The 25189-nt window shown below is 37.3% G+C and overlaps 1 protein-coding gene across 12 annotated transcripts in view; it reads left to right on the forward strand.

The window, feature by feature from the left end:
* Nucleotides 1–25189, forward strand: part of CEP70 (centrosomal protein 70) — a 242652-nt gene that overhangs the window by 174471 nt on the left and 42992 nt on the right. For 9 of the 12 annotated variants that reach the window (XM_043474277.1, XM_043474278.1, XM_043474270.1 and 6 more), the window contains exons 3-6: nt 5494–5618; nt 10576–10666; nt 10788–10911; nt 11229–11409. In XM_043474277.1, the coding sequence (XP_043330212.1) occupies nt 5604–5618; nt 10576–10666; nt 10788–10911; nt 11229–11409 (411 nt within the window). In that variant the 5' untranslated portion in view covers nt 5494–5603. Of the gene's footprint in view, nt 1–1384; nt 1445–5493; nt 5619–10575; nt 10667–10787; nt 10912–11228; nt 11410–25189 lie in introns of all 12 variants that reach the window. The other 3 variants (XM_043474274.1, XM_043474279.1, XM_043474281.1) reach the window with 2 other exon arrangements.

Here is a 25189-nt window from a genome sequence, read left to right on the forward strand (position 1 = left end):
CATGGGGTCCTAAACCACTGGATTACCAGGGAATTCCCCAGAGTGTTCTTTATAAATCTACTAGATCTGGTTGTTTTAGTCTGTCACATTGTCTGTTTCATTACTTTTCTTCTGTCTGATTACTATGTAGTCTTGAGAATGGGGTGTTAAAATCTCCAGCTATATTGTAGAACTATTTCTTCCTTCAATTCTGTCAGTTTTTACTTCCCATGTTTTAGTGGTCTGTTGTTAAGTGCATAAGAGTTTATAATTGTTATGTATTTTAGCTGTATTGAATCTTTTATTAACATGTAATGTCCTTAAAAAAATATGTAATGTCCTTAAAAAAATATGTAATGTCCTTTTTTGTCTCTAGTGGCCTTTTTTGATTTAAAGTATTTTGTCTAGTACTAATATAGCTACACTTTCTTTTTTTTTAAATTATTTTCATGAAATACCTTTTACCATTCTTTCACTTTCAATATCTTTGTGTCTCTGGCTCTAAAATGGGTCTTGTTTTAGGCACATAGTTGGATCATATTTTCTTTTTTTTTTTTGGATCATATTTTCTTAAATTCATTCTACCAGTTTGTCAAGAGTTTGACTCTTTTACGTTTAGAGTGATTACGGACAGGTAGGGCATTACTATCTGTAATTTTGCTATTTTTTTTGTAACATCTTATGTCTTCCCCCCCTCATTTCCTGTATTACTGTCTTCTTGTGTTTAGCTGATTTTTTTTTTTTTTTGGTAGCAGAATGTTTTCTTTTTCTATATATACTATCACTGTTTTCTTTGTGGTTACTGTGAGGATTACATTTAGCATTATAAAATTATAACAGTAATTTGAATTTATCGCAGCTTCACTTAAATAACGTATGAAAATTCTGCTTCTTTACAGCTCTATCCCCACCTCTTTCAGCTGTTGATGTTGCACAGTGACATCTTTATACATGTGTGGCTGAAAACAAATTAAGAATTCTAGTAAATGAGTTAAGTCTCTTAAATTAGTAGAAAATGTGTGACATTACAAACCAAAGTTATAATAATATTAGCTTTAGACTAATGATTGTTTTGTAAGAAACGATCTGTTTCTTAAGTCATGTAGAAAGCAAAAAGTGGAGCTACACATCTTTGTTATGATAGTAGCAGCTCTTATCGTCGCCCGTGTGTTTCCCGTGCCATGCACCTTTACTGAGACACTTGGTCTTTCCTGTGGCTTTGCTTTAGTCTGTGTCCTTTCACCTCAGCCAGGGGGACTCCCTTTACCTTTACTCGCAGGGCAGGTCTAGCGGTAGGGAACTCCTTAAACTTTTGCTTCTCTGGAAATATCTTTCTTTTGTTCTCACTGTTGAAGGATAGTTTTGCCAAACATAGGATTCTTGATTGACAGTTTCTTTCTTTCAGAAAGAAATATATCCTCTCAGTACCTTCTGGTCTCCAAAGTTCCTGTCAAGAAACCTGCTGGTAAGCTTGCTGATGATTCCTTGTGTGTGATGTGTCACTTCTCCCTTGCTGCTTTCATGATTCTTTGTTCTTTCAAAAGCTTGATTGTAGTACTTCTTGGTGTAGGTCTCTGAGTTTATATTTCTAGGAGTTTGTGTCTTTCAACAAATTTGGGAAGTTTTCAGCCATCATTTCATAATTCCCAGCCACCCTCTCTTTTCTCCTTCTGGGACTCCCACAATTCGTGTGTTGACACAACTGGTGGTGTCTCACAGGTCCTTTAGGTAAGGTTCACTTTTAGTCAGTCTTTTTTTTTTTTTCCTATTCTTTAGACTTGATAATTTCCATTCTCTTACCTTCACACTTACACGGATTTACCCTTTTGCCTGCTCAAATCTGCATTTGAATGCCCCTAGTAAATTTTTTATTTCAGTTATCATACTTTTCAACTCCAGAATATTTTTGATTTTTTTGTTTTGTTTTCTCTTTACTGATATTTCTCTTTTGATCATATATTTTTTCTTATTTTTTCTCCACATCTTCCTTTAGTTCTTTGAATTTTTTAAGGTGGTTGTTTTAAATGCTTTGTGTAGTAGATCTGCCATCAGGTTTTGTTTTGTTTTCAGGGACAGTTTCTTTTGATTTTTTTTTTCCTTTGAATGAGCCATGCTTTCCAGATTCTTTGTATGCTTTACTTTTTATTGAAAACTGGAGATTTGAATCTAGTAATATCTATGGAAATAAGATTCTCTTTCTTTGCCATGGTTTGCTGGGTTTTGTTTTTCTTTGTTTTAAATTGTGGCTGTCTTTGTGCTGAGGGTCAGCCTGACCTATAAACTTGAGGTGTTTTTAATCCTACACCTTTCTCTGGGTACATGCAGTGGCTTTCTAATTTCCCATATATGCATTTAGAAGTGCTCTATGTGAACCTTGTTTGAATTCTGATTTGGAAAAAAAAACAAAGAAGATATTTTTAAGACATTTGGGGGAAAATTGAACATGGACTAGATATTAAGTGATAGTGAGGAATTAATATAATTGGGTGTGACACTGGTATTGAAGTTACGTTTAAAATGAGTCTGTATTTATTGGAGGTGAGTACTGAAATGTAAGTGGGTAAGAGAAATGAAATAAATATGGAAGAATGTTGGTTATCATTGATCTGTGTTAATGAATATACATGGGTTCATTTTACTCTTTCTCTACTTGTATGTATTTTTAAAAATTTCTCTAATGAAAAATTTAAAAACTAGCTGAAAGATTGTAGCCATTGAAGTTGGCTGATACTTTCAAAAAGTATCTTTATTTAGAAAGAAATCAAAGAGGACACAAACAGATGGAGAAACATACCGTGTTCATGGATTGGAAGAATCAATATTGTCAAAATGGCTATTCTACCCAAAGCAATCTATAGATTCAATGCAATCCCTATCAAGCTACCAACGGTATTTTTCACAGAACTAGACCAAAGAATTTCACAATTTGTATGGAAATACAAAAAACCTCGAATAGCCAAAGTAATCTTGAAAAAGAAGAATGGAACTGGAGGAATCAACCTGCCTGACTTCAGACTCTACTACAAAGCCACAGTCATCAAGACAGTGTGGTACTGGCACAAAGACAGAAATATAGACCAATGGAACAGAATAGAAAGCCCAGAGATAAATCCACGAACCTATGGACACCTTATCTTTGACAAAGGAGGCAAGGATATACAATGGAAAAAAGACAACCTCTTTAACAAGTGGTGCTGGGAAACTGGTCAACCACTTGTAAAAGAATGAAACTAGAACACTTTCTAACACCATACACAAAAATAAACTCAAAATGGATTAAAGATCTAAATGTAAGACCAGAAACTATAAAACTCCTAGAGGAGAACATAGGCAAAACACTCTCCTGACATAAATCACAGCAAGATCCTCTATGACCCACCTCCCAGAATATTGGAAATAAAAGCAAAACTAAACAAATGGGACCTAATGAAACTTAAAAGCTTTTGCACTACAAAGGAAACTATAAGTAAGGTGAAAAGACAGCCCTCAGATTGGGAGAAAATAATAGCAAATGAAGAAACAGACAAAGGATTAATCTCAAAAATATACAAGCAACTCCTGCAGCTCAATTCCAGAAAAATAAATGACCCAATCAAAAAATGGGCCAAAGAACTAAACAGACATTTCTCCAAAGAAGACATACAGATGGCTAACAAACACATGAAAAGATGCTCAACATCACTCATTATTAGAGAAATGCAAATCAAAACCACAATGAGGTACCATTACAGCCAGTCAGGATGGCTGCTATCCAAAAGTCTACAAGCAATAAATGCTGGAGAGGGTGTGGAGAAAAGGGAACCCTCTTACACTGTTGGTGGGAATGCAAACTAGTACAGCCACTATGGAAAACAGTGTGGAGATTTCTTAAAAAACTGGAAATAGAACTGCCATATGACCCAGCAATCCCACTTCTGGGCATACACACTGAGGAAACCAGATCTGAAAGAGACACGTGCACCCCAATGTTCATCGTAGCACTGTTTATAATAGCCAGGACATGGAAGCAACCTAGATGCCCATCAGCAGATGAATGGATAAGGAAGCTGTGGTACATATACACCATGGAATATTACTCAGCCGTTAAAAAGAATTCATTTGAACCAGTCCTAATGAGATGGATGAAACTGGAGCCCATTATACAGAGTGAAGTAAGCCAGAAAGATAAAGAACATTACAGCATACTAACACATATATATGGAATTTAGAAAGATGGTAACGATAACCCTATATGCAAAACAGAAAAAGAGACACAGAAATACAGAAAAGACTTTTGAACTCTGTGGGAGAAGGTGAGGGTGGGATGTTTCAAAAGAACAGCATGTATACTATCTATGGTGAAACAGATCACCAGCCCAGGTGGGATGCATGAGACAAGTGCTCCGGCCTGGTGCACTGGGAAGACCCAGAGGAATCGGGTGGAGAGGGAGATGGGAGGGGGGATCCGGGATGGGGAATAAGTGTAAATCTATGGCTGATTCATATCAATGTATGACAAAACCCACTGAAATGTTGTGAAGTAATTAGCCTCCAACTAATAAAAAAATTAAAAAAAAAAAAAAAAAGTATCTTTATTTAAATAAAAGTGAGAGAGATGAACATAGTGCATTAGAGACCAGAGTTTAAAGGGGAGAGAGTACTCTATGATGTCAGCAGCAAAAATGGCAGAATTGGAGAATTTGCAACATGTTCCTAGATTTAGCTGAAAATGAATTATTGGTAACTAGTATTGGGGGATTTCACTATCTGAAGTAGAAGCAGAAGGACAGAAGGGTGATTTGCAAGAAAAACTGAACTAGCAGCAGGGAGGATCATTTTACTTCTCTGGGTCTCACATGGTTATAGCACCTGATAAATTAGTACAATTCTCCCAGCACTTTCCTGCCAGCTCTGTACAGCTAGAGATGTTGGATTAAACACTTTCCAAGGTTCTCTCACGTTGCGAGATTCCATGATGCTAATGAATATGCGTGTATGATTGTGCCTCTGCAAAGGAAGAGTTAGATACCATAAGAATTCAAGGAAATTTTTTCCTATAGGATGGCAAATTCTTAGACAACAAGAGCACGTGATGGGAGGGTAGACTGAATATAAACTTGTGTGTGTGCCAGTCAAATAGAATACGTTGTATTGCTAGCCTTTGATCTACTTAGAAATAAAGACCACCTAAGAATGTGACATTTAATTTACCCTTTGAGTTAGGCTAGTGAATTAATTGTTAAACTAATGAATTCAGACAGTTCTTTCAGTTTTTTGGGAAGCAGCTTCCAAAAAATGTTTATTAGCATCACTTGCTTTTCACATTACCTAGTTAAAACAAATAGTTTTCTTTGTGTTTATGTGTGTAAAATCCCATATTGTTTCATTTTAGAGGAGAATATTATAAAATTCTAAAAATTAGTTTTCTTAGAAGTCATAGAAGTTTTGGCATAGGAATGCTTAAATTGCCCAAGAGTAGTAGGTTTTTTTAAATATAATTTTCTTTAACACCTATTGCATTTTTTTTGAATTTAGGCAATTCAATTTCTTATTGCCAATCTCAACTTCTTTTGACTCTACAAAAGAAATTGTATCTACAGCAGCCCCTAAAGCCAAGGAGTCCAGCAAATCATCAGATAAGACTCATGACTGAAAAACAGGTAAACTTGAAATATTTGAAACCAGTGTTTATCAAAGTATGTGTCAAAAAATGCCACATCGACAAATGTGAAAAATCTTACTTTAAAAGGCTACTTTAGTAAAATCATTTTGGGACATGAGGGGTTAAAACTGTTAAATGGTATCCGTATTCTAAGACCTCACAACATATCAGTCTCCAGAAGGAGACTTTATTATACAGTTTTTCCTACTTATGTAATACTAACTTGATGACTGTTTCATTAGACTGGTCTTCAGTTTATACTTGGAAAATGCCGTTCTCAACTATTTTGGAATTTGCAAACAGTTATGTTTTTCTTCAAACATAATTTAACTCAGATGACCATTATATCTACTACTGTGGGCAAGAATCCCTTAGAAGAAATGGAGTAGCCATCATAGTCAACAAAAGAGCCCCAAATGCAGTACTTGGATGCAATCTCAAAAACGACAGAATGATCTCTGTTCGCTTCCAAAGCAAACCATTCAGTATCGCAGTAATCCAAGTCTATTCCCCGACCAGTAATGCTCAAGAAGCTGAAGTTGAATGGTTCTATCTATGAAGACCTACAAGACCTTCTAGAACTAACACCCAAAAAAGATGTTCTTTTCATTATAGGGGACTGGAATGCAAAAGTAGGAACTCAAGAAATACCTGGAGTAACAGGCAGGTTTGGCCTTGGCATACAGAATGAAGCAGGGCAAAGGCTAACAGTTTTGCCAAGAGAACGCACTAGTCATAGCAAACACCCTCTTCCAACAACACAGGAGAAGACTCTACAAGTGAACATCATCAGATGGTCAATACCAAAATCAGATTGATTATATTCTTTGCAGCCAAAAATGGTGAAGCTTTATACAGTCAGCAAAAAACAAGACCGGGAGCTGACTGTGGCTCAGATCGTTAATTCCTTATTGCCAAATTCAGACTTAAATTGAAGAGAGCAGGGAAAACCACTAGACCATTCAGGTATGACCTAAATCATATCCCTTATGATTATACAGTAGAAGTGACAAGTAGGCTCAAGGGATTAGGTCTGATAGAGAGAGTACCTGAAGAACTATGGACAGAGGTTCATGACATTGTATAGGAGGCAGTGATCAAGACCATCCCCAAGAAAAAGAAACGCAAAAAGGCATAATGGTTGTCAAAGGAGGCCTTACTGTGAAGGCTATGAAAAGAAGAGAAGTGAAAGGCAAAGGAGAAAAGGAAAGATACACCCATTTGAATGCAGAGTTCCAAAGAATAGCAAGGAGAGATACCCAGATAAGCATGATGGTGTGATCACTCATCTAGAGCCAGACATCCTGGAATGTGAAGTCAAGGGGGCCTTAGGAAGCATCACTACAAACAAAGCTAGTGGAGGTGATGAAATTCCAGTTGAGCTATTTCAAATCCTACAAGATGATGCTGTGAAAGTGCTGCACTCGATATGCCAGCAATTTGGAAAACTCAGCAGTGGCCACAGGACTGGAAAAGGTCATTTTTCATTCCAATCCGAAAAAAAGGCAATGCCAAAGAATGCTCAAATTACCACACAATTGCACTCATCTCACACGCTAGCTAGCAAGGTAATGCTCAAAATTCTCCAAGCCAGGCTTCAACAGTTCATGAACCATCAACTTTGAAATGTTCAAGCTGGATTTAGAAAAGGCAGAGGAAGCAGAGATCAAATTGCCAACATCCATTGGATCATCAAAAAGGCAAGAGAGTTTCAGAAAAACATCTACTTTTTACTTTATTGACTATGCCCAAGCCTTTGACTGTGTGGATCACTACAAACTGTGGAAAGTTCTGAAAGAAATGGAAATACCAGACCACCTGACCTGCCTCCTGAGAAATCTGTATGCAGGTCAGGAAGCAACAGTTAGAACTGGACATGGAACAACAGACTGTTTCCAAATAGGGAATGGAGTATGTCAAGGCTGTATATTGTCATTCTGCTTATTTAACTTATATGCAGAGTATATTGTGTGAAATGCTGGGCTGGATGAAGCACAAACTGGAATCAAGATTGCCAGGAGAAATATCAATAACCTCAGATATGCAGATGACACCACCCATATGGCAGAAAGGGAAGAGGAGCTAAAGAGCCTCTTAATGAAAGTGAAAAAGGAGAGTGAAAAAGTTGGCTTAAATCTCAACATTCAGAAAACTAAGATCATGGCATCTGGTCACATCACTTCTTGGCAAATAGATGGGGAAACAGAGTCAGACTTTAGTTTTTGGGGCTCCAAAATCACTGCAGATGGTGACTGGAGCCATGAAATTAAGACACTTTTTCCTTGGAAGAAAACTTATGACCAACCTAGATAGCATATTAAGGAGCAGAGACTACTTTGTCAACAAAGGTCCATCTATTCAACACTATGGTTTTTCCAGTAGTCATGTATAGATGTGAGAGTTGGACTATAAAGAAAGCTGAGTGCCGAAGCATTGATGCTTTTGAACTGTGGTGTTGGACAAGATTCTTGAGAGTACCTTGGACTGCAAGTAGATTAAACCAGTCCATCCTAAAGGCAATCAGTCCTGAATATTCATTGGAATGACTGATGCTGAGGCTGAAACTCCAGTACTTTGGCCACCTGGTGTGAAGAACTGAGTCACTAGAAAAGACCCTGATGCCGGGAATGATTGAGGGCAGGAGGAGAAGAGGACGACAGAGGATGAGATGGTTGGATGGCATCAATGACTCAATGGACATGAGTTTGGGTAAACTCTGGGAATTTGCAGTGGACAGGGATGCTTGTCCTGTTGCAGTCCATGGGGTCACAAAGAGTCGGACACGACTGAGTGACTGAACTGAGCTGATGTTTTTCTTTCTCTTAAAAGAGTTATCAGGACTTCCATCCACTCCAGTACTCTTGCCTGGAGAAGCTCATGGACGGAAGAGCCTGGTAGGCTACAGTCCATGGGGTCGCTAAGAGTTGGACACGACTGAGCGACTTCACTTGACTTTTCACTTTCATGCATTGGAGAAGGAAATGGCAACCCACTCCAGTGTTCTTGCCTGGAGAATCCCAGGGACAGAGGAGCCTGTTGGGCTGCCGTCTGTGGGCTCGCACAGAGTCGGACACGACTGATGCGACAGCAGCAGCAGCAGCAGGACTTCCATGGGAGTCCATGGTTGAGACTGCCTCCCAGGGGATAGGGTGTGGGTTCAATGCCTAATCGGGGACCTAAGATCCTACATGCCTCTTGGCCAAGAAACCAAAGCATGAAACAGAAGCAATGTTGTAACAAATTGAATAAAGACTTTAAATTGTCCACATAAAAAAAAAATCTTTAAAAAGTTATCAGGGAACAGTATTTGTATAATTTGGTCGTTCAAAATGTCACTTTTTTTATAGAGCTTTTTTTTTTTTTTAAATGAGTCATAGTAGGTTTCCACTTATATACCCACACAGTGCTTTTGGCTCCCCAAACAGATACTAGCAACAGTTTTAGTTCTGTTTCTTTAATCTCTGTGACCAGAAGACAAAAATAAGGGGAAAAATTTGTCAGGGCGGGGAGAGTTACAGAAAGGATAAAGAAACAGAAGAAAGTCAGCAGTCAAAAGGAAAGATTTGTTTGCTACTGTGAGCCATAATCCTATCAAAGAGTTATCAGAACAATTTGGTTTTGTCTTGATAAATTGATATACCTCAATTTAAAATTGAGGTATAGTTGATTTACGGTATTAACTTGAGGTGTGTAACATAGTGAATCAGTAGTTATACAGATTTTACTTCATTAAAAGTTATTACAAGATAATGGTTATAATACTCTGGCTATACAGTGTATCCTTGTTGCTTATCTATTTTGGTAGATTTTTTAATGTCTGAGGGGTATTTGGATGTGAGTGTGGTAGTTGCTCAGTCATGCCTGACTCTTTGCAACCCCATGGACTGCAAAGTAGCCTGCCAGGCTCCTCTGTCCATGGAATTCTCCAGGCAAGATTACTGGAGTGGGTTGCCTTTCCTTCTCCATTGGATGTGAAGAGTAATACTTTTATTTGAACTTTAAAAAATTTTCTAGGAGAGAGGGAGGGGAAAAATTCTCCAAATTATTAATATTAACATTATTATAATATTTACATGCTATTCACTAATAAAATATATTAGACACTTTTCAAGCATTTAAATAAATTGAAATTTTACTCAAATCACCTTTTTACAAATATACGTACGTTATACTCTATAAGATACTTAAGGGCTTATAAAAAGAATGCAGAGTATTTCACACACTTGATTTCAAGATTGATCATTGTACTTAAGAACCTATTATTGATGTTAATACCATGAATTTAAATGTCATTTTAAAAATATCTGTGTCTGTTCTTACTGTATTTTATGTTCTTTTCTTCCCCATTGTTAAGTTTTTATTTATTGTTAGGTTTTATTCTTTTTTTAATCTGGAGAGAGTTCCCTTTTCAGTTACATGGGGTAAATACATATTTAGAATCAGGGATACAAAACTTAGGAGTGTCTTTCAGAATATTTCTACTAGAATCCGTTACCTAGATGGACAGACTCCTTTTCATAGTAGACCTTGTCCATTATACAAGGAACTACCTAAGTTATTGACTCTTCCAGTCAGATATGTTTGATTTTGTTGTGACCCCAGTCATTGTTAAGGTGACAGTTAAATAAAAAACCTCAAATAAAAAGTTCAGTTAAATAAGAAACTTAAGGTCTGTTAATTCACTGAAATTATAAGGCTTTTAATTTTTTCATTAAGACCTATATATGTGTTCTGGAATTATGTAATTCCAGATATAATGTAACTATCTATGCTTATTTGCATACTTTTTAGTCTAATTTTGTTAGAAACAAGTCTGTTTCTGTGTATAAAAATTCATATTAAAGCTTTTGGAGAAAAAGTCTATTGTTCTGAAAACAAAGGAAATTATTTATAGGAGGGCCTTTCTTCCGCCTGTATCTTAACGTTGATCCTTTTCTGTCTCCTTGTGACTGTAGCGGGAAGAAGCAGAATGGGAAAGCATAAGTGTGCTGCTGATGATGCATGGCTTAAAGCCTTTATCTCTAGTCAAAAGAACAGATATGAAAGGTAATCAAATTACATTCTTGCTCCTTAAGATAAAAAGCTTCTTTTTTTGTTAAAATTTTTCAATCTTAATTTTTTTCTTATCTTCATTTTTACTATGTGTATTACATTTCAAAAAATGTAGATCTCATCATTTTTGACAAACAGTCATCACAAACGATGAGGGAGAATTTAAAAACAATGATGGAGGAAACATCACGTCAACAGAACATGATCCAGGAGCTCATAGAAACTAATAAACAGCTTAAGTAAGAGAATGGAAAAAAAATCTGTTTTGAATTGTATGTGAACAAATGATATGCATTTTAAAAATAACTTGCTTGAAAAGAATCTTGAAATTTGGTTTTCCATTGATTAAATATTAAGTAAAAAATATTTTCAGTAGGTAAATCTTTTGGTAATAGCTTCGATAAAATGATACCCTATGTTTCCTCTGTTGGTTTGTGTTATAGAAATTTTAAGAATGCAAAAAAATTTTACAAAGTCATTATGTTGTTAGATGGATGTGTTGGTTGATATGATTTGTTTCTATTACTAAGAGAAGGAATTGTACGTCTGTTACTAGAAATGAACTTCAGCAACAACAAAGCCGAGCTGCAGATCAGGAACAACGAGCTAATGACTTGGAACAAATTATGGAGAGTGTGAAGTCCAAAATTGGTGAAATGGAGGATGAATCTGTAAATAGGGTTTGCCAGCAACAGAATAAAATAAAAGAACTTCAAAAGGAGCATAAAGCTTTACAGGTACTGAGTTAAACATTTTCTTACATGATAGTCTTAAAACACCTTGTCAATGTTACAGGTGACTTCCATGTTGCTTAGTTCAGTGATCGTTATCTTCCTTTACCTATTATTGTCATTGACTTGAAATTCTCTTTGCTATTTCCAGAATATCTTCTCTTCTGGTTTTCCTCTAACCCCACTGGTTATTTTTCGATCCTGTTGCTGATTCTTCGCATTTTCCTCAGACTCATCCCTTAGACTTTTTTTTTCCTATAAATTCTAACTTCCTTGGTGATGCTCAGTCTAATTCATAGTACTTTTAAATCTGTGACACAGGCTTCTTTCCTTAATTCCAGACTTAAATCCTGCATCCTACTTGATATCTCTATTGGATGTCTAATTAGGCATCTAGAACTTTTTAACATGTCCAAAACCGTACCTGGATTTCCTCCCCAGACTTTCGTCTTTTAATCTCCGCTCTGGTCCAAGTCACTTTCATTTCTTTCCTGTTTCTTTCTTGGTTTCCCTACTCCAAGCCTTGCCTTTTTTAGTGTGCTCTCAACATTATAGCACAGAACACTCTGACTTTGCTTTTTCTTTTTCTTAAAGGGAAAAATCCAAAACTCTTAACCATGATCTTACATGATTGTCCCCGTGTTACCTTCTGACTTCACCTACTGTACCTCTTGCATATTCTATTCCAGTCACACTGACATTCTTGATTTTCTTTGAACATTTTCCTTGAACATTCTCACCTCAGGGTCTTTGTATATTTTGTTCTTCCTTGTTCCCTCTACCATGCGTGCTTTTTTTAGCTGCATGGTTTGTTTTCTCTCTGCTTACTCAAGTGTCACATCACTATCTCTCAGGGATTCCTTTTCTGACGACTTCACTTACAGTTGGCAGTCCTGTCCCCCAGATATCATCTTGTCTTCCCTGCTTTGTTTTGTCCATAACTCTTAGCACCATCTAACATGCTGATATACTATACACTTTGTCTTGTTTGTATATCTCTGTGTTAGAATGCAAACTCCATGAGGGCTGATATTTTTGTCTGTTTTGTCTAGGGCTGAGAAAATGTCTGCTTTATTATTAGTTGTAGATACTCAATAGATATTTGAATTATTGATTATAATTTTTTTACTTTTATTTTTCTTGAAATATCAATGTTATAACATTGAATATTTAATTTCCTAATTTAAAAAACCTCTTTTTAAACTTGGGTGTTTCTTGTAATTGAAAGAAAGAAATCTTTTGTAGGGAAAATCAATATTTAGTTGTATAAGACATTACTTAGAAACAGTATATCATTATAAATGTTTTTGGTTGGCACAGCATTATACGTACCTGTTGCATACAAGGTGTTTAGGCTGTCTAAAGGGACAGTACTCCTTAGGCAGGGTCTGGATGTCCCCTCAGTTTATGCTAGCAGCATTGGAAGGATGTGATAAGTTAAATTTCAGGGATCAGAGAGAATCAGCAAGAGATACTAAGAATTTCTGGTATGAAGCTGCAGGCAGTTGGTGTTCTGCCCTCATTTAGGCTGCCAGCTTGGGGCCAGCAGTGCTGGACCTGTTGGTGGTGTTCATAGCTCCAGAGAAGACACTATCATTCTTTGGCCAAGTCTGTTTCTGTTATTCATCAGTCAATAAGATCTAGCATTTACATTTTTAGGTTTGCTTTGTCAGGTAGCGTTCCTCATCAATAGTATATTGTAAACTCTCTGTGGGGAGGGGGTTTTGGACATACTGCTATATGCATTTGATTTTGGCCTTCATCTCAGATACAGGACATGTAGAAATATGAAGTTCTTTAGCTCAGGGGTCCTCAGACTCTTGGATCTAATACCTGGTAAGAGGTGGAGCTGACATAATAATCATAAAGTGCACAGTAAATATATACACTTGCATCATCCCAACCCCCCCTCCCCCATCCGTAGAAAGATTATCTTCCACAGAATCAGTCGCTAGTGCCAAAAAAGCTGGGGACCGTTGCTTTAACTCATCAACTTACTGATGTGAGAAGCAGCCATCAGCTGGTACTGATAGAGGGAGTTGAAGGCAGAGAGATCTGTGTGGGTTTCTTTTTTTTAAGGAAGATACCTATTTTTTTCCTTAAAGAGGTTGATCTATAAATAATCACAAGCCAAATTATTTAAATGTGAGGCTTATGAATTTACCAGGGTTTTAGGCAATTCAAAGAAAAATGCTTGAGTATTCATTGGTAAGGGGTGATTTGAATGGATTGTCACGTATTTTCTGTCAAGTATTTCATCTGTCCTAAATGAACTTTTAACTTCATGTTTCAGAGTTTTGTTATATAGCTTTTAAATGTGTACAGAGGAAGTCTCATGTCCCAGTCGGCCGTGGGAAACAGACAGAATTAGGGTGGGGGCGTGAAACTTGGTTTTGTGGGAGGGTGTGTGTGTGCTCAGTAGTGTCTGACTCTTTGCCATCCCATGGACTGTAGCCTGGACTGTAGCAGGCTCCTCTGTCTGTGGAATTTTCTAGGCAAGAATACTGGAGCGGGTTGCCATTGCCTACTCCAGGGCATCTTCTCGACCCAGGGATCGAACCCACGTGTTTCTTGGCGTCTTCTGCATTGGGGGTCGGATTTTTTACCGCTGGGCCACCTGGGAAGCCCTGGGGAAGGGTATCTATGCTAATTTGATCAATTGAAATTAGTTGTTTGCTTGTTTCTTAAGTACATGAAGGGTACTTTTTATAGAATAATGACAGAAATTGGCAAATCCTCAAGGGCAGTTCCCAAGGAATTGCTGCCCCTCAGTGTTGCCTGAATTTTTGTACAAGTCTATCACCAATTGGTCATACATTATATTCTGTACTAGTTAATTTGTGCTTTCCTGGGGAAGGTGGAAGTGCTCCTTGAAAACAATTATTTCACAGTTTGAGGCACATTTTTTTTTTGTTTTGGCATGCACTTGTTTACAGTTTTAGAATGGTTTAGTGCTGCATATTTTGCAGTTGAGAGAAAGGAAACATTGATTTTGTGTGTATGTGGCAAAGAGATCAAGGAAATTAACAGGTGTTTGACAGTAATACTTTGAAAGATTGTTATTGAGAGATTGCTGGGAAATGCAGAAACTAAAAGACAACATTTCTATGTTCTGCAGTGCAGTTTTCCTTTTTCTGTACTTAGACAACATGTATTAGCTTCTGTGGATATAGTTTGATAAACTTTTCAGTCCTCTAAAGATCAATGCAGAGTACATCACGTGAAATGCTGGACTGGATGAAGCAGAAGCTGGAATCCAGATTGCCAGGAGAAATATCAATAACCTCAGATATGCAGATGACACCACCCTTATGGCAGAAGGTGAAGAGCAACTAAAGAGCCTCTTGATGAAAGTGAAAGAGGAGAGTGAAAAAGTTGGTTTAAAACTCAGCATTCAAAAAACGAAGATCGTGGCACCTGGTCCCATCACTTCATGGCAAATAGATGGGGAAACAATGGAAACAGTGACAGACTTTATTTTCTTGGGCTCCAAAATCACTGTAGATGGTGACTGCACCATGAAATTAAAAGACGTTTGCTCCTTGGAAGAAAAGCTATGACCAGCCTAGACAGCATATTAAAAAGCAGAGACATTACTTTGCCAACGTCAGTATGGTCAAAACTGTGGTTTTTTTCAGTAGTCATGTATGAATGTGAGAGTTGGACTGTAAAGAAAGCTAAGCGCCGAAGAATTGATGCTTTTGAACTGTGGTGTTGGAGAAGACTCTTGAGAGTCCCTTGGAATGCAAGGAGATCCAGCCAGTCCCTTGGACTGCAAGGGGCCTAAAGGAAATCAGTCCTGAATATTCATTGGAAGGACTGGTGCTGAAGCTAAGCTCCAGTACTTTGGCCACCTGATGTGAAGAACTGACTCATTGGAAAAAGACCTTGATGTTGGGAAACATTGACGGCAAGAGAGAAGGTGACGACAGAGGATGAGATGGTTGGATGGCATCACCAACTCAATAGACATGAGTTTGAGTAGGCTCTGGGAGTTGATGATGGAGAGGAAGGCCTGGTGTGCTGCAGTCCATGGGGTCGCAAAGAGTCGAACATGACTGAGTGACTGAACTGAAAGATCTAAGCGGATAATTTTAGTTTTTGATCAGTGTCAGCATGTAGTTCTCCCTCTTCTTTCTCCATAGGGATATATGGATCAGAAAGCTGATTTTTGCGTTTCTTTTAGTGGTTACCTTAAAGATTAAAATATGCACTTTTGACTTCTCAAAATGTAATGTTTGTACTTTCTACCTCATTCTATGACATTGGTAAAATTGTTTTATAATTATTATATTCTCCAGCTTATATTATTGTATATTTCAATTCTGTATTTTTATTCTCTCTATATGTTTATTTACTACTGACAGTTGAAATAGCACAAAATATTTTCTTCCTGTTGTTTACACTTTTAACAAGCAGAGAAAAACAATCTAGTTTTATACTGTCTGTCCTAATTATTATGTATTAATTAAACCACCCAGTGTGGGCTTCCCAAGTGGCTCAGTGGTAAAGAATCCACCTGCTAATGCAGGAGATGCAAGAGATACCAGTTTTATCCCTGGGTTGGGAAGATCCCCTAGAGGAGGAAATGGCAACCCACTCCAATATTTTTGCCTGGAAAATGTCATGGACAGAGGAACCAGGAGGGCTGCAGGCGTGGGGTCACAAAGAGTTGGACATGATTGAGTGCACACCACCTCCTTTGGCAAACCACTCAGTGTAAAGCCACCAAGCTCTTCTGTACACTTCTCCACAAGTCCTTTAGCTTCAATTTATCTTTTTACTTTTGTGTTGGATTTCTCTATCGACTTTAACTTTCTGAAATATACACGGAATCATGAGACAGAGTGTTTCTTAGGGCCAAATGAGAAAATAGATCTACTGTTTATTAACATCAGCAAGATATTCCTAATGTATGATGGCCTTATAAGTAACTGACATCTAGGTAGGGAGGAAAGAGATAGATATAGGAAGGATGGCAGTGCTTATTAAAATTGTTATTGGGCCCTCTCCAGATTCTTGGACAGTAATATCTTAGAAATATGAATATTGCTCCCACAAGATTCTTAAGCTCTTTAGTGAAAGGATAGCTTGTGCACAAGCGTAAAGGTGGAAAAGAGTGCCAAATTCTGGAGAATTTTCAGGGAAGTCCGGTTTTAAAGGGATTGTGAGGGAGGGGGCCACAGTGTGCTTGATTAGCTTGTGCTCAATTCTTGGATTGGTTGGCATCAAGGTGAAGTTTCAGGTATCATCAACCTTCTGGTTTCAAATGTTCTGGTGTCTACATGCTTGCAGTCAGCAGATTTCATCTGGAGGGGGTCTTCCTTCTATAAAAACAACTTAGGAATGTGTGTCAGGCTTTTATATCTTTCAGGGAACTGGGAGTTCAATGATTCTGCTTTGTGGCAGATTTATATGTACATACATCATTGGAACAGAGATAATTTTTTATTCCTGTGGGTCTCCGGGTGTTAGCTCTGAGGCCCAAGCCTTCAGATGCTTTTGTTCTACCAAGCCTGTCAAGGCCACTTGCTCAAGGCCATTTTCTTGGTTCTTTTCTAAAATGGTATTCTTGTCTTCCTGTCTCAAAATCATTGTTCATCTTTCACTCAACATGATTATTTTAAGATTCATGCATATTGCTGGATCAACAGATTATTACGTTGTGTGAATATACTGCAGTTTGTTGATTGTCCTGTTGATGGACATTAGACTTGTTTCCACTTTCTGGCTAATACAAATGAAACTTTTACAAAATTTGTGTTATTCTGTGGCCTTCTGCTTTCTTTTTCTCTTTGGTAGATATCTAAGACTAGAATTGCTAAGAGTAAGTGTATAGTTAACTTCTTAAGATGCTGCCTGTGACTTGTTTTCATTCTTTCAGTGTCTTTGAAAGAGCATAAGTACTTGATTTTGATGAAGTTCACCCTATCAGTTTTTCTAAAATAGATTGTGTTTTTGATTTGTATATAAAGACAACTTTTCATAGCCCAAGGTTACAATATCCAATTGTTCCACCACTATTTGTTTAAAAAAACTATCCTTTCTCCACTAGATTGCCTTTGTATCTTTGCTGAGAATCAGTGTATGTGTGGGTCTATTTCTGGACTATCCTGCTCCATTGATATATGTATCTTTCTTTACACCAGAACCACAGTGCTTTGATTACTATTAATCTGAAATTAGGCACTCTGAGTCTTCTACTTTTGTTCTTTTTCAATATCATGTTGGCTGTTTAATTTTTAAACCATTTTAAAATTTACTAAAAAAAATTTACTGGAGTATAATGGCTTTATAATGTTGTGTTAGTTTCAGATGTATAGCAAAATAAATCATTTATATATTACATGTATCTTTTTTTCAGATTCTTTTCCCTTATAGGTAATTGCAAGTATTGAGTAGAGTTCCCTGTGCTATACTGAAGGTCCTTAATTAGTTATCTATTTTATATATAGTCGTGTGTATATATCAATCTCAGTCTCCCAATTTATCCCTTCTCCCCACCCACTCCACTTCCCCCCACCCCCCAGTGAATATACGTTTGTTTTCTACATCTGTGACTCTATTTCTGTTTTGTAAACAAGTTCATTTGAATCTTTTTGTTTCTAAATTCCACATATAAATGGTATGATATGATATTTATCTTTTTATGGTCTGACTTACTTTACTCAGTATGATAATCTCTAGGTTGATCAATGTTGCTGCAAGTGGCATTGTTTTGTTTTTTATGGCTGAGTAATATTCCATTGTATGTAAGTATCACATCTTCTTTATCCACTCCTTTGTCCGTGGACATTTAGGTTGCTTCCATGTCTTGGCTATTGTAAACAGTGCTGCAGTGAACACTGGGATGCATGTATCTTTTCAAATTGTAGTTTTCTCTGGATATATGCCCAAGAGTGGGATTGCTGGATCATGTGATAGTTCTGTATTTTTTGAAGGAATCTTCATACTATTATGGAACCTTCATACCTTCAATGCATATTGAAGCATATTTGAAGGAACCTTCATACCTTCAATGCATAATGGTTGTACCAATGTGCATTCCCACGCACAGTGTAGGAAGTTTGCTTTTTCTCCACACCCTCTCCAGCATTTATTATTTGTAGATTTGGTGATGACGGCCATTATGATTGGTATGAAATGTTATCTCATTGTAGTTTTGATTTGCATTTCTCTAATAAGTTATGTTAAGCATATTTTCATGTGCTTTTTGCCATCTGTATGTGTTTGGAGAAATGTCTATTTAGATCTTCCACCCATTGTTTGATTGGGTTGTTTCTTTTTTTGATATTGAGCTTGCATAAGCTATATGTTTTGTAAATTACTCCCTTTTTGGTTGCTTGGTTTGCAAATACTTTATCTCATGTGGCTTGTGGAATCTTAGTTCCCTAACCAGGGCTTGAACCTACACCTTCGGCTATCTTTTGGTTTTATGATTTTCTTTGCTGTGCAAAAGTTATTAAGTTTAATTAGGTCCAATTTGTTTATTTTTGTTTTTATTTTCATTACTCTAGGAGTTGAATCAAAAAAGATACTTATGTGATTTATGTTAGAAAGTGTTCTGCCTTTGTTTTCCTCTAAGAGTTTTATAGCATCCGGCCTTACGTTTAGATCTTTACTCCATTTCAAGTTTATTTTTGTGTGGGGTGTTAGTTAGATCAAACCAGTCAATCCTAAAGCATATCAACCCTGAATACTCAGTGGAAGGACTAATGGTAAAACTGAAGTTCCAGTGCTTTGGCCACCTGATGCGAAGCACCAACTTACTGGAAAAGACCCTGATGCTGGGAAAATTGAAGGCAAACAGTGAAGAGGGCAGCAGAGGATAAGATGGTTAGATAGCATCACTGACTCAGTGGACATGAACTTGAGAAGAATCCCAGAGCTAGTGAAGGACAGGGAAGCCTGGTATGCTGCAGTCCATGGAGTCACAAAGAATTGGACACAGCTTAGCGACTGAACAACAACAAATGGTTTTAGTGTCCTAATTTCATTTCTTTCCTTGAAAATGGATCTTTACCCTGAAATTTCAGCATGTCTTTTTCATGTGTTTATTTTTATTTATAATTTATTTATTTGGCTGTGCCAGGTCATAGTGGTGGCATGTGGGATCTAGTTCCCTGTCCAGGGATTGAACCTGGGTCCCTGCATTGGGAGCACAGAGTCTTAACTGCTGGACCAGGGAGGCCCCTAATTTCATTCTTTTGTATGTAGCAGTCCAGTTTTCCTATTACATTTATTGAAAAGACTGTCTTTTCTCCCTTGTATATTTTTGCCTCCCTTGTCATAGATTAGGTGACCATAGGTGTATATGTTTATCTCTGGACTTTTATCCTGTCCCATGGATCTATATTTCTGTTTTTGTGCCAGTTCCATACTGTTTGGATTACTGTAGCTTTGTAGTACAGTCTGAAGTCAGGGAGCCTGATTTCCTCTAGCTCTGTTTTTCTTTCTCAAGATTTCTTTGGCTATTCAGGGTCTTTTATGTTTCCATATAAATTGTAAAAATTTTGTGTTGTAATTCTGTGAAGGATGCCATTGGTAATTTGATAGGTGTTGCATTGAATCTGTAGATTGCCTTGAATTGTATAGTCATTTTGACTATATTCTTTCAATCCAAGAACATAGTATATCTCTCCATCTGTTTGTGTCATCTTTGATTTCTTTCATCAGCATTTTATAGTTTTCTGAGTACAGGTCTTTTGCCTCCTTAGGTAGGTTTATTCTTCAGTATTTTATTCTTTTTGATGCAACAGTAAATGGAATCATTTCCTTAATTTCTCTGATTTTTTGTTGTTAGTGTATAGGAATGTAAGAAATTTCTGTGTGTTAATTTTGTATCCTGCAACTTTACAACATTCATTGAGCTCTAGTAGTTTTCTGGTAGCATCTTTAGTATTGTCTCTGTGTAGTATCATGTCATTTGCAAACAATGATAGTTTTACTTCTTTTTCAATTAGGTTTCCTTTTATTTTTCTTCTCAGAAAACTGTAGCTAGAACTTTGAAAACTATGTGAATTAAAGTGGTGAGAGTGGACATCCTTTTCTTGTTCCTGTTCTTAGAAAAACTAAGTTTTTCTCTCTTGAGAATGATGTTAACTGTGGGTTTGTTGTATATGGCCTTTTATTATGTTGAGATAATTTCCCTCTATGCCCACCTTCTGGAGAGTTTTCTTTTGTTGTCATAAATGGGTGCTGAGTTTTGTCAGAAGTTTTTTCTGCATATATTGAGATGATCATGTTTTTATTCTTCAGTTTGTTAATGCATTGTATCATATTGGTTTGCATATGTTTGCATCCCTGGGATAAATCTCACTTGATCATGATGTATGATCCTTTTAATGTGTTGTTGGATTGAGTTTGCTAGTATTTTGAGGATTTTTGCATCTGTGTTCATCAGTGATACTGGTCTGTAATTTTTTTTTTTTTTTTGGTGGTATGTTGTCTAGTTTTGGTTTCAGGGTAATAGTGAAATGAGCTTTCTTCCTCTGCAGTTTTTGGAAGTTTCAGGAGGATAGATGTTCACTCTTTTCTAAATGTTTCATAGAATTTGCCTGTGAAGCCATCTGGTCCTGGACTTTTTTTTTGTTATTTCAATTTCAGTACCTGTTATTGGTCTGTTCATATTTTCTATTTCTTCCTGGTTCAGCCTTGAAAGTTTGTACCTTTCTAAGAATTTTTCCATTTCTTCCAGATAGTCCATTTTATCGGCATATAATTTCTTGTAGTAGTTTCTTATGATTCTTTGTAATTCTTTGGTATCAGTTGTAACTTCTTTTTCATTTCTAATTTTATTGATCTGAGCTTTCCTCCCACCCCCCTTTTTATGATGAGTCTAGCTAAAGGCTTATCAACTTTATCTTTTCAAAGAACCAGCTTTTACTGTCAATGATCTTTTCTATTGCTTTCTTCATCTCTAATTCATTTACTTCTGCTCTGATCTTTATGACTTCTTTCCTTCTACCAACTTTGGGTTTTGTTTGTTCTTTCTCTAGTTGCCTTAGGTATAAGGTTAGGGTTTTTTAAAAAAATAATTTTATTTATTTATTATTGGTTGCATTGTGTCTTCATTGCTGCATGTGGGCTTTCTCTATTTGTGGCAAGCAGGGACTGTTCTTTATTGTGATGCATGGGCTTTAGGCACATGGGCTTCAATAGTTGCAGCATGTTTCTCAATAATTGTGGCTTGTGGGTTCTAGAGTATGGGCTCAGTAATTGTGGTGCATGGACTTAATTGCTCTGCAGCATGTGGAATCTTCCTGGACCAGGGATCAAATCTGTGTCCCCTGCATTTGCAAGTGGATTCTTATCCAGTGTACCACCAGGGAAGTCCCTGTTTGTTTATTTATTTTTGGTTAAACTTGGTCTTCCTTGCTGCAGGTGGGCTTTCTCTAGTTATGGCAAGTGGGGGCTACTCTTCTTTATGGTGCACGGGCTTCTCATTGTGGTGGTTTCTCTTGTTGTGGAGCACAGGCTCTAGGCGCATGGGCTTCAGTAGTTGAAGCAAGTGGGCTCAGAAGTTGTGGTGCACAGGCTTAGTTTCTCCATAGCATGTGGAATCTTCCCAGACTAGGGATCAAACCCACATCCCCTGCATTGGCAGGCAGGTTCTCATCCACTGTACCATCAGGGAAGTCCAGGTTAGGTTGTTTGAGATTTTTCTTGTTTCTTGAGGTGAGGTGAGATTGAATTGCTACAGTACAATGTATTGTATTTGTGTGTTTTACAATTGTTGTTGTTGTTTTACCTATAATAAATAGAATGTTGTGGTTGGAAAAGATGCTTGATATGATTTCAGTTTTCTTAATTTACTGAGGCTTAATTTATGGTCCAAGATCAGTGCTGGAGAATGTTCCATATGTGCTTGAAGAAAGTATATTCTGCTGCTTTCAGATGGAATGCCCTGTAAATATAAAAATATAAAGTTCATTTGGTCTAATGTATCATTTACAGCTTGTATTTCCTTCCTGATTTTCTGTCTGGATGATCTATCCATTGGTATAACTGGAGTATTCAAGTCCCCCACCATTACTGTGTTACTATTGATTTCCCTTTTTATGGCTATTAATATTTACCTTATATATTGAGGTGCTTCTATGTTGGGTGCATATATATTTACGATTCTTAAATTTTCTTATGGGATTGATCCCTTGATCATTATGTAGTGTCCTTCCTTATTTGCGTTGGGTATTTGAGATCCTTTACATTTCCATGTGAATTTTCTAATTCTGTTGTTGATTTCTACAAAGAAAGCCTGATGAGATTTTTATCGTATATGTATTTCCATTTGGGGAGAACTGACATCTTAACAATACTGAATGTTCTGATCCATGAATGTGATATCTCTCCATTCGTTTAGGTTTTTCCTTAACTTTTTTCAACAGTGTTCAATAATTTGGGGTGCACTGATTTTCCACATGTTTCATCAGTTTTAGCTCTTAAGTATTTAATATTTTTGATGGTATTGTAAATGTTTGTATTTTCTGTTTCAGTTTCTCATTATTCATTGATGGTTGATTTTTTTCCCCTCTTTTTTTTATTGTGGTAAATTATTTCCGTAACATAAAATTTACCATTTTGAAGTGTAGAGTTCAGTGACTTTTAATACATTAACATTGTTGTACAACAATTCTCACCATCCATCTTCAGACTTTTTTCATCTTCCCAACTAAAACTCTATACTGGTTAAATAGTAACTGCCCATTCCTCCCTCCCTGCAGCTCCTGGCAGCCATCATTCTACTTTTTGTGTCTATTGATTTAACTACTCTGGGTACCTCATATAAGTGAAGTCTTATAATATTTATCCTTTTGTGACTGGCTTATTTTATTTAGCATAATGTGTTCAAGATTCATCCATGTTGTAGCATGTGTCAGAATTTTAAGTCTGGATCCTCAATAGTGGCCACAGGACTGGAAAAGGTCATTTTTCATTCCAATCCCAAAGAAAGGCAATGCTAAAGAATGCTCGAACTACTGCACAATTGCACTCATCTCACACGCTAGCAAAGTAATGCTCAAAATTCTCCAAGTAAGGCTTCAACAGTACATGAACCGTGAACCTCCAGATGTTCAAACTGGATTTAGAAAACACAGAGGAACCAGAGATCAAATTGCCAACATCTGCTGGCTCACCAAAAAAGCAAGAGAGTTCCAGAAAAACATCTATTTCTACTTTATTGACTACACCAAAGCCTTTGACTGTGTGGATCACAACAAACTGTGGAAAATTCCTCAAGAGATGGGAATACCAGACCACCTGACCTGCCTCCTGAGAAATCTGTATGCAGAGCAAGAAGCAACAGTCAGAACTGGACATGGAACAACAGACTGGTTCCAAATAGGAAAAGGAGTACATCAAGGTTGTATATTGTTACCCTGCTTATTTAACTTATATGCAGAGTATATCATGTGAAATGCTGGACTGGATGAAGCACAGGCTGGAATCAAGATTGCCGGGAGAAATATCAATAACCTCAGATATGCAGATGACATCACCCTTATGGCAGAAGGCAAAGAGGAACTAAAGAGCCTCTTGATGAAAGTGAAAGAGGAGAGTGAAAAAGTTGGTTTAAAACTCAGCATTCAGAAAACTAAGATCATGGCATCTGGTCCCATCACTTCATGGCAAATAGGTGGGGAAACTGGAAACAGTGACAGACTTTATATTTTGGGGCTCCAAAATCACTGCAGATGGTGGTGACTGTAGCCATGAAACTAAAAGACACTTGCTCCTTGGAAGAAAAGTTATGACCAACCTAGACAGCATATTAAAAAGCAGAGACATTACTTTGCTGACAAAGGTCCAGCTAGTCAAAGCTATTGTTTTTCCAGTAGTCATGTATGGATATGAGAGTTGGACTATAAAGAAAGCTGAGTGCTGAAGAATTGATGCTTTTCAACTGTGGTGTTGGAGAAGACTCTTGAGAGTCCCTTGGAATGCAAGGAGATCCAACCAGTCCATCCTAAAGGAAGTCAGTCCTGAATGTTCATGGGCAAGACTGATGTTGAAGCTGAAACTCCAATACTTTGGCCACCTGATGTGAAGAACTGAGCCATTGGAAAATACCCTGATGCTGGGAAAAATTGAAGGCGGGTGGAGAAGGGGATGACAGAGGATGAGATGGTTGGATGGCATCACCAACTCAATGGACATGAGTTTGAGTAAACTCCGGGAGTTGGTGATGGACAGGGAGGCCTGGTGTACTGCAGTCCATGGAGTCGCTAAGAGTTGGACACGACTGAGCAACTGAACTGAACTGAATATTCTATTGTATGTACAGTTGACTCTTGTAGAACATGGTTTGAACTGTGTATGTCCACTTATGTGCAGATTTTTTTCAGTAGTGAATATTTCTGAACTCCACGATCACTGTTGGTTGAACACATGGATGCAGAGGAACCTTAGATACTGAGAGCCACCTATATGTTATATGTGAATTTTTGATGGTACCGATTGTTGGCATCCTTAACCCCCACATTATTCAAGGATCACCTGTATATACCATATTTTGTTTATTCATTCACAGTTATTCATTCTAACACTGTTCATCACTAGACACCTGGGTTGTTACCATCTTTTGGTTTTTGTGAATAATGCTGCTGTTTATATAGACATACAAATATCTGTTCCAGTCCCTGATTTCAGTTCATTTTGGTGTGTACCCAGAAGGGGATTATTGGATTGTACGTGGCACTGGTGGTGAAGAACCCATCTGCCAATGCAGGAGACTTAAGGGATGTGGGTTTGATCTCTCAGTCAGGAAGATCCCCTGGATGGAGGG

This window comes from Cervus canadensis, chromosome 7, assembly GCF_019320065.1.
Source record: "Cervus canadensis isolate Bull #8, Minnesota chromosome 7, ASM1932006v1, whole genome shotgun sequence".
Classification (NCBI taxonomy): domain Eukaryota; kingdom Metazoa; phylum Chordata; class Mammalia; order Artiodactyla; family Cervidae; genus Cervus; species Cervus canadensis.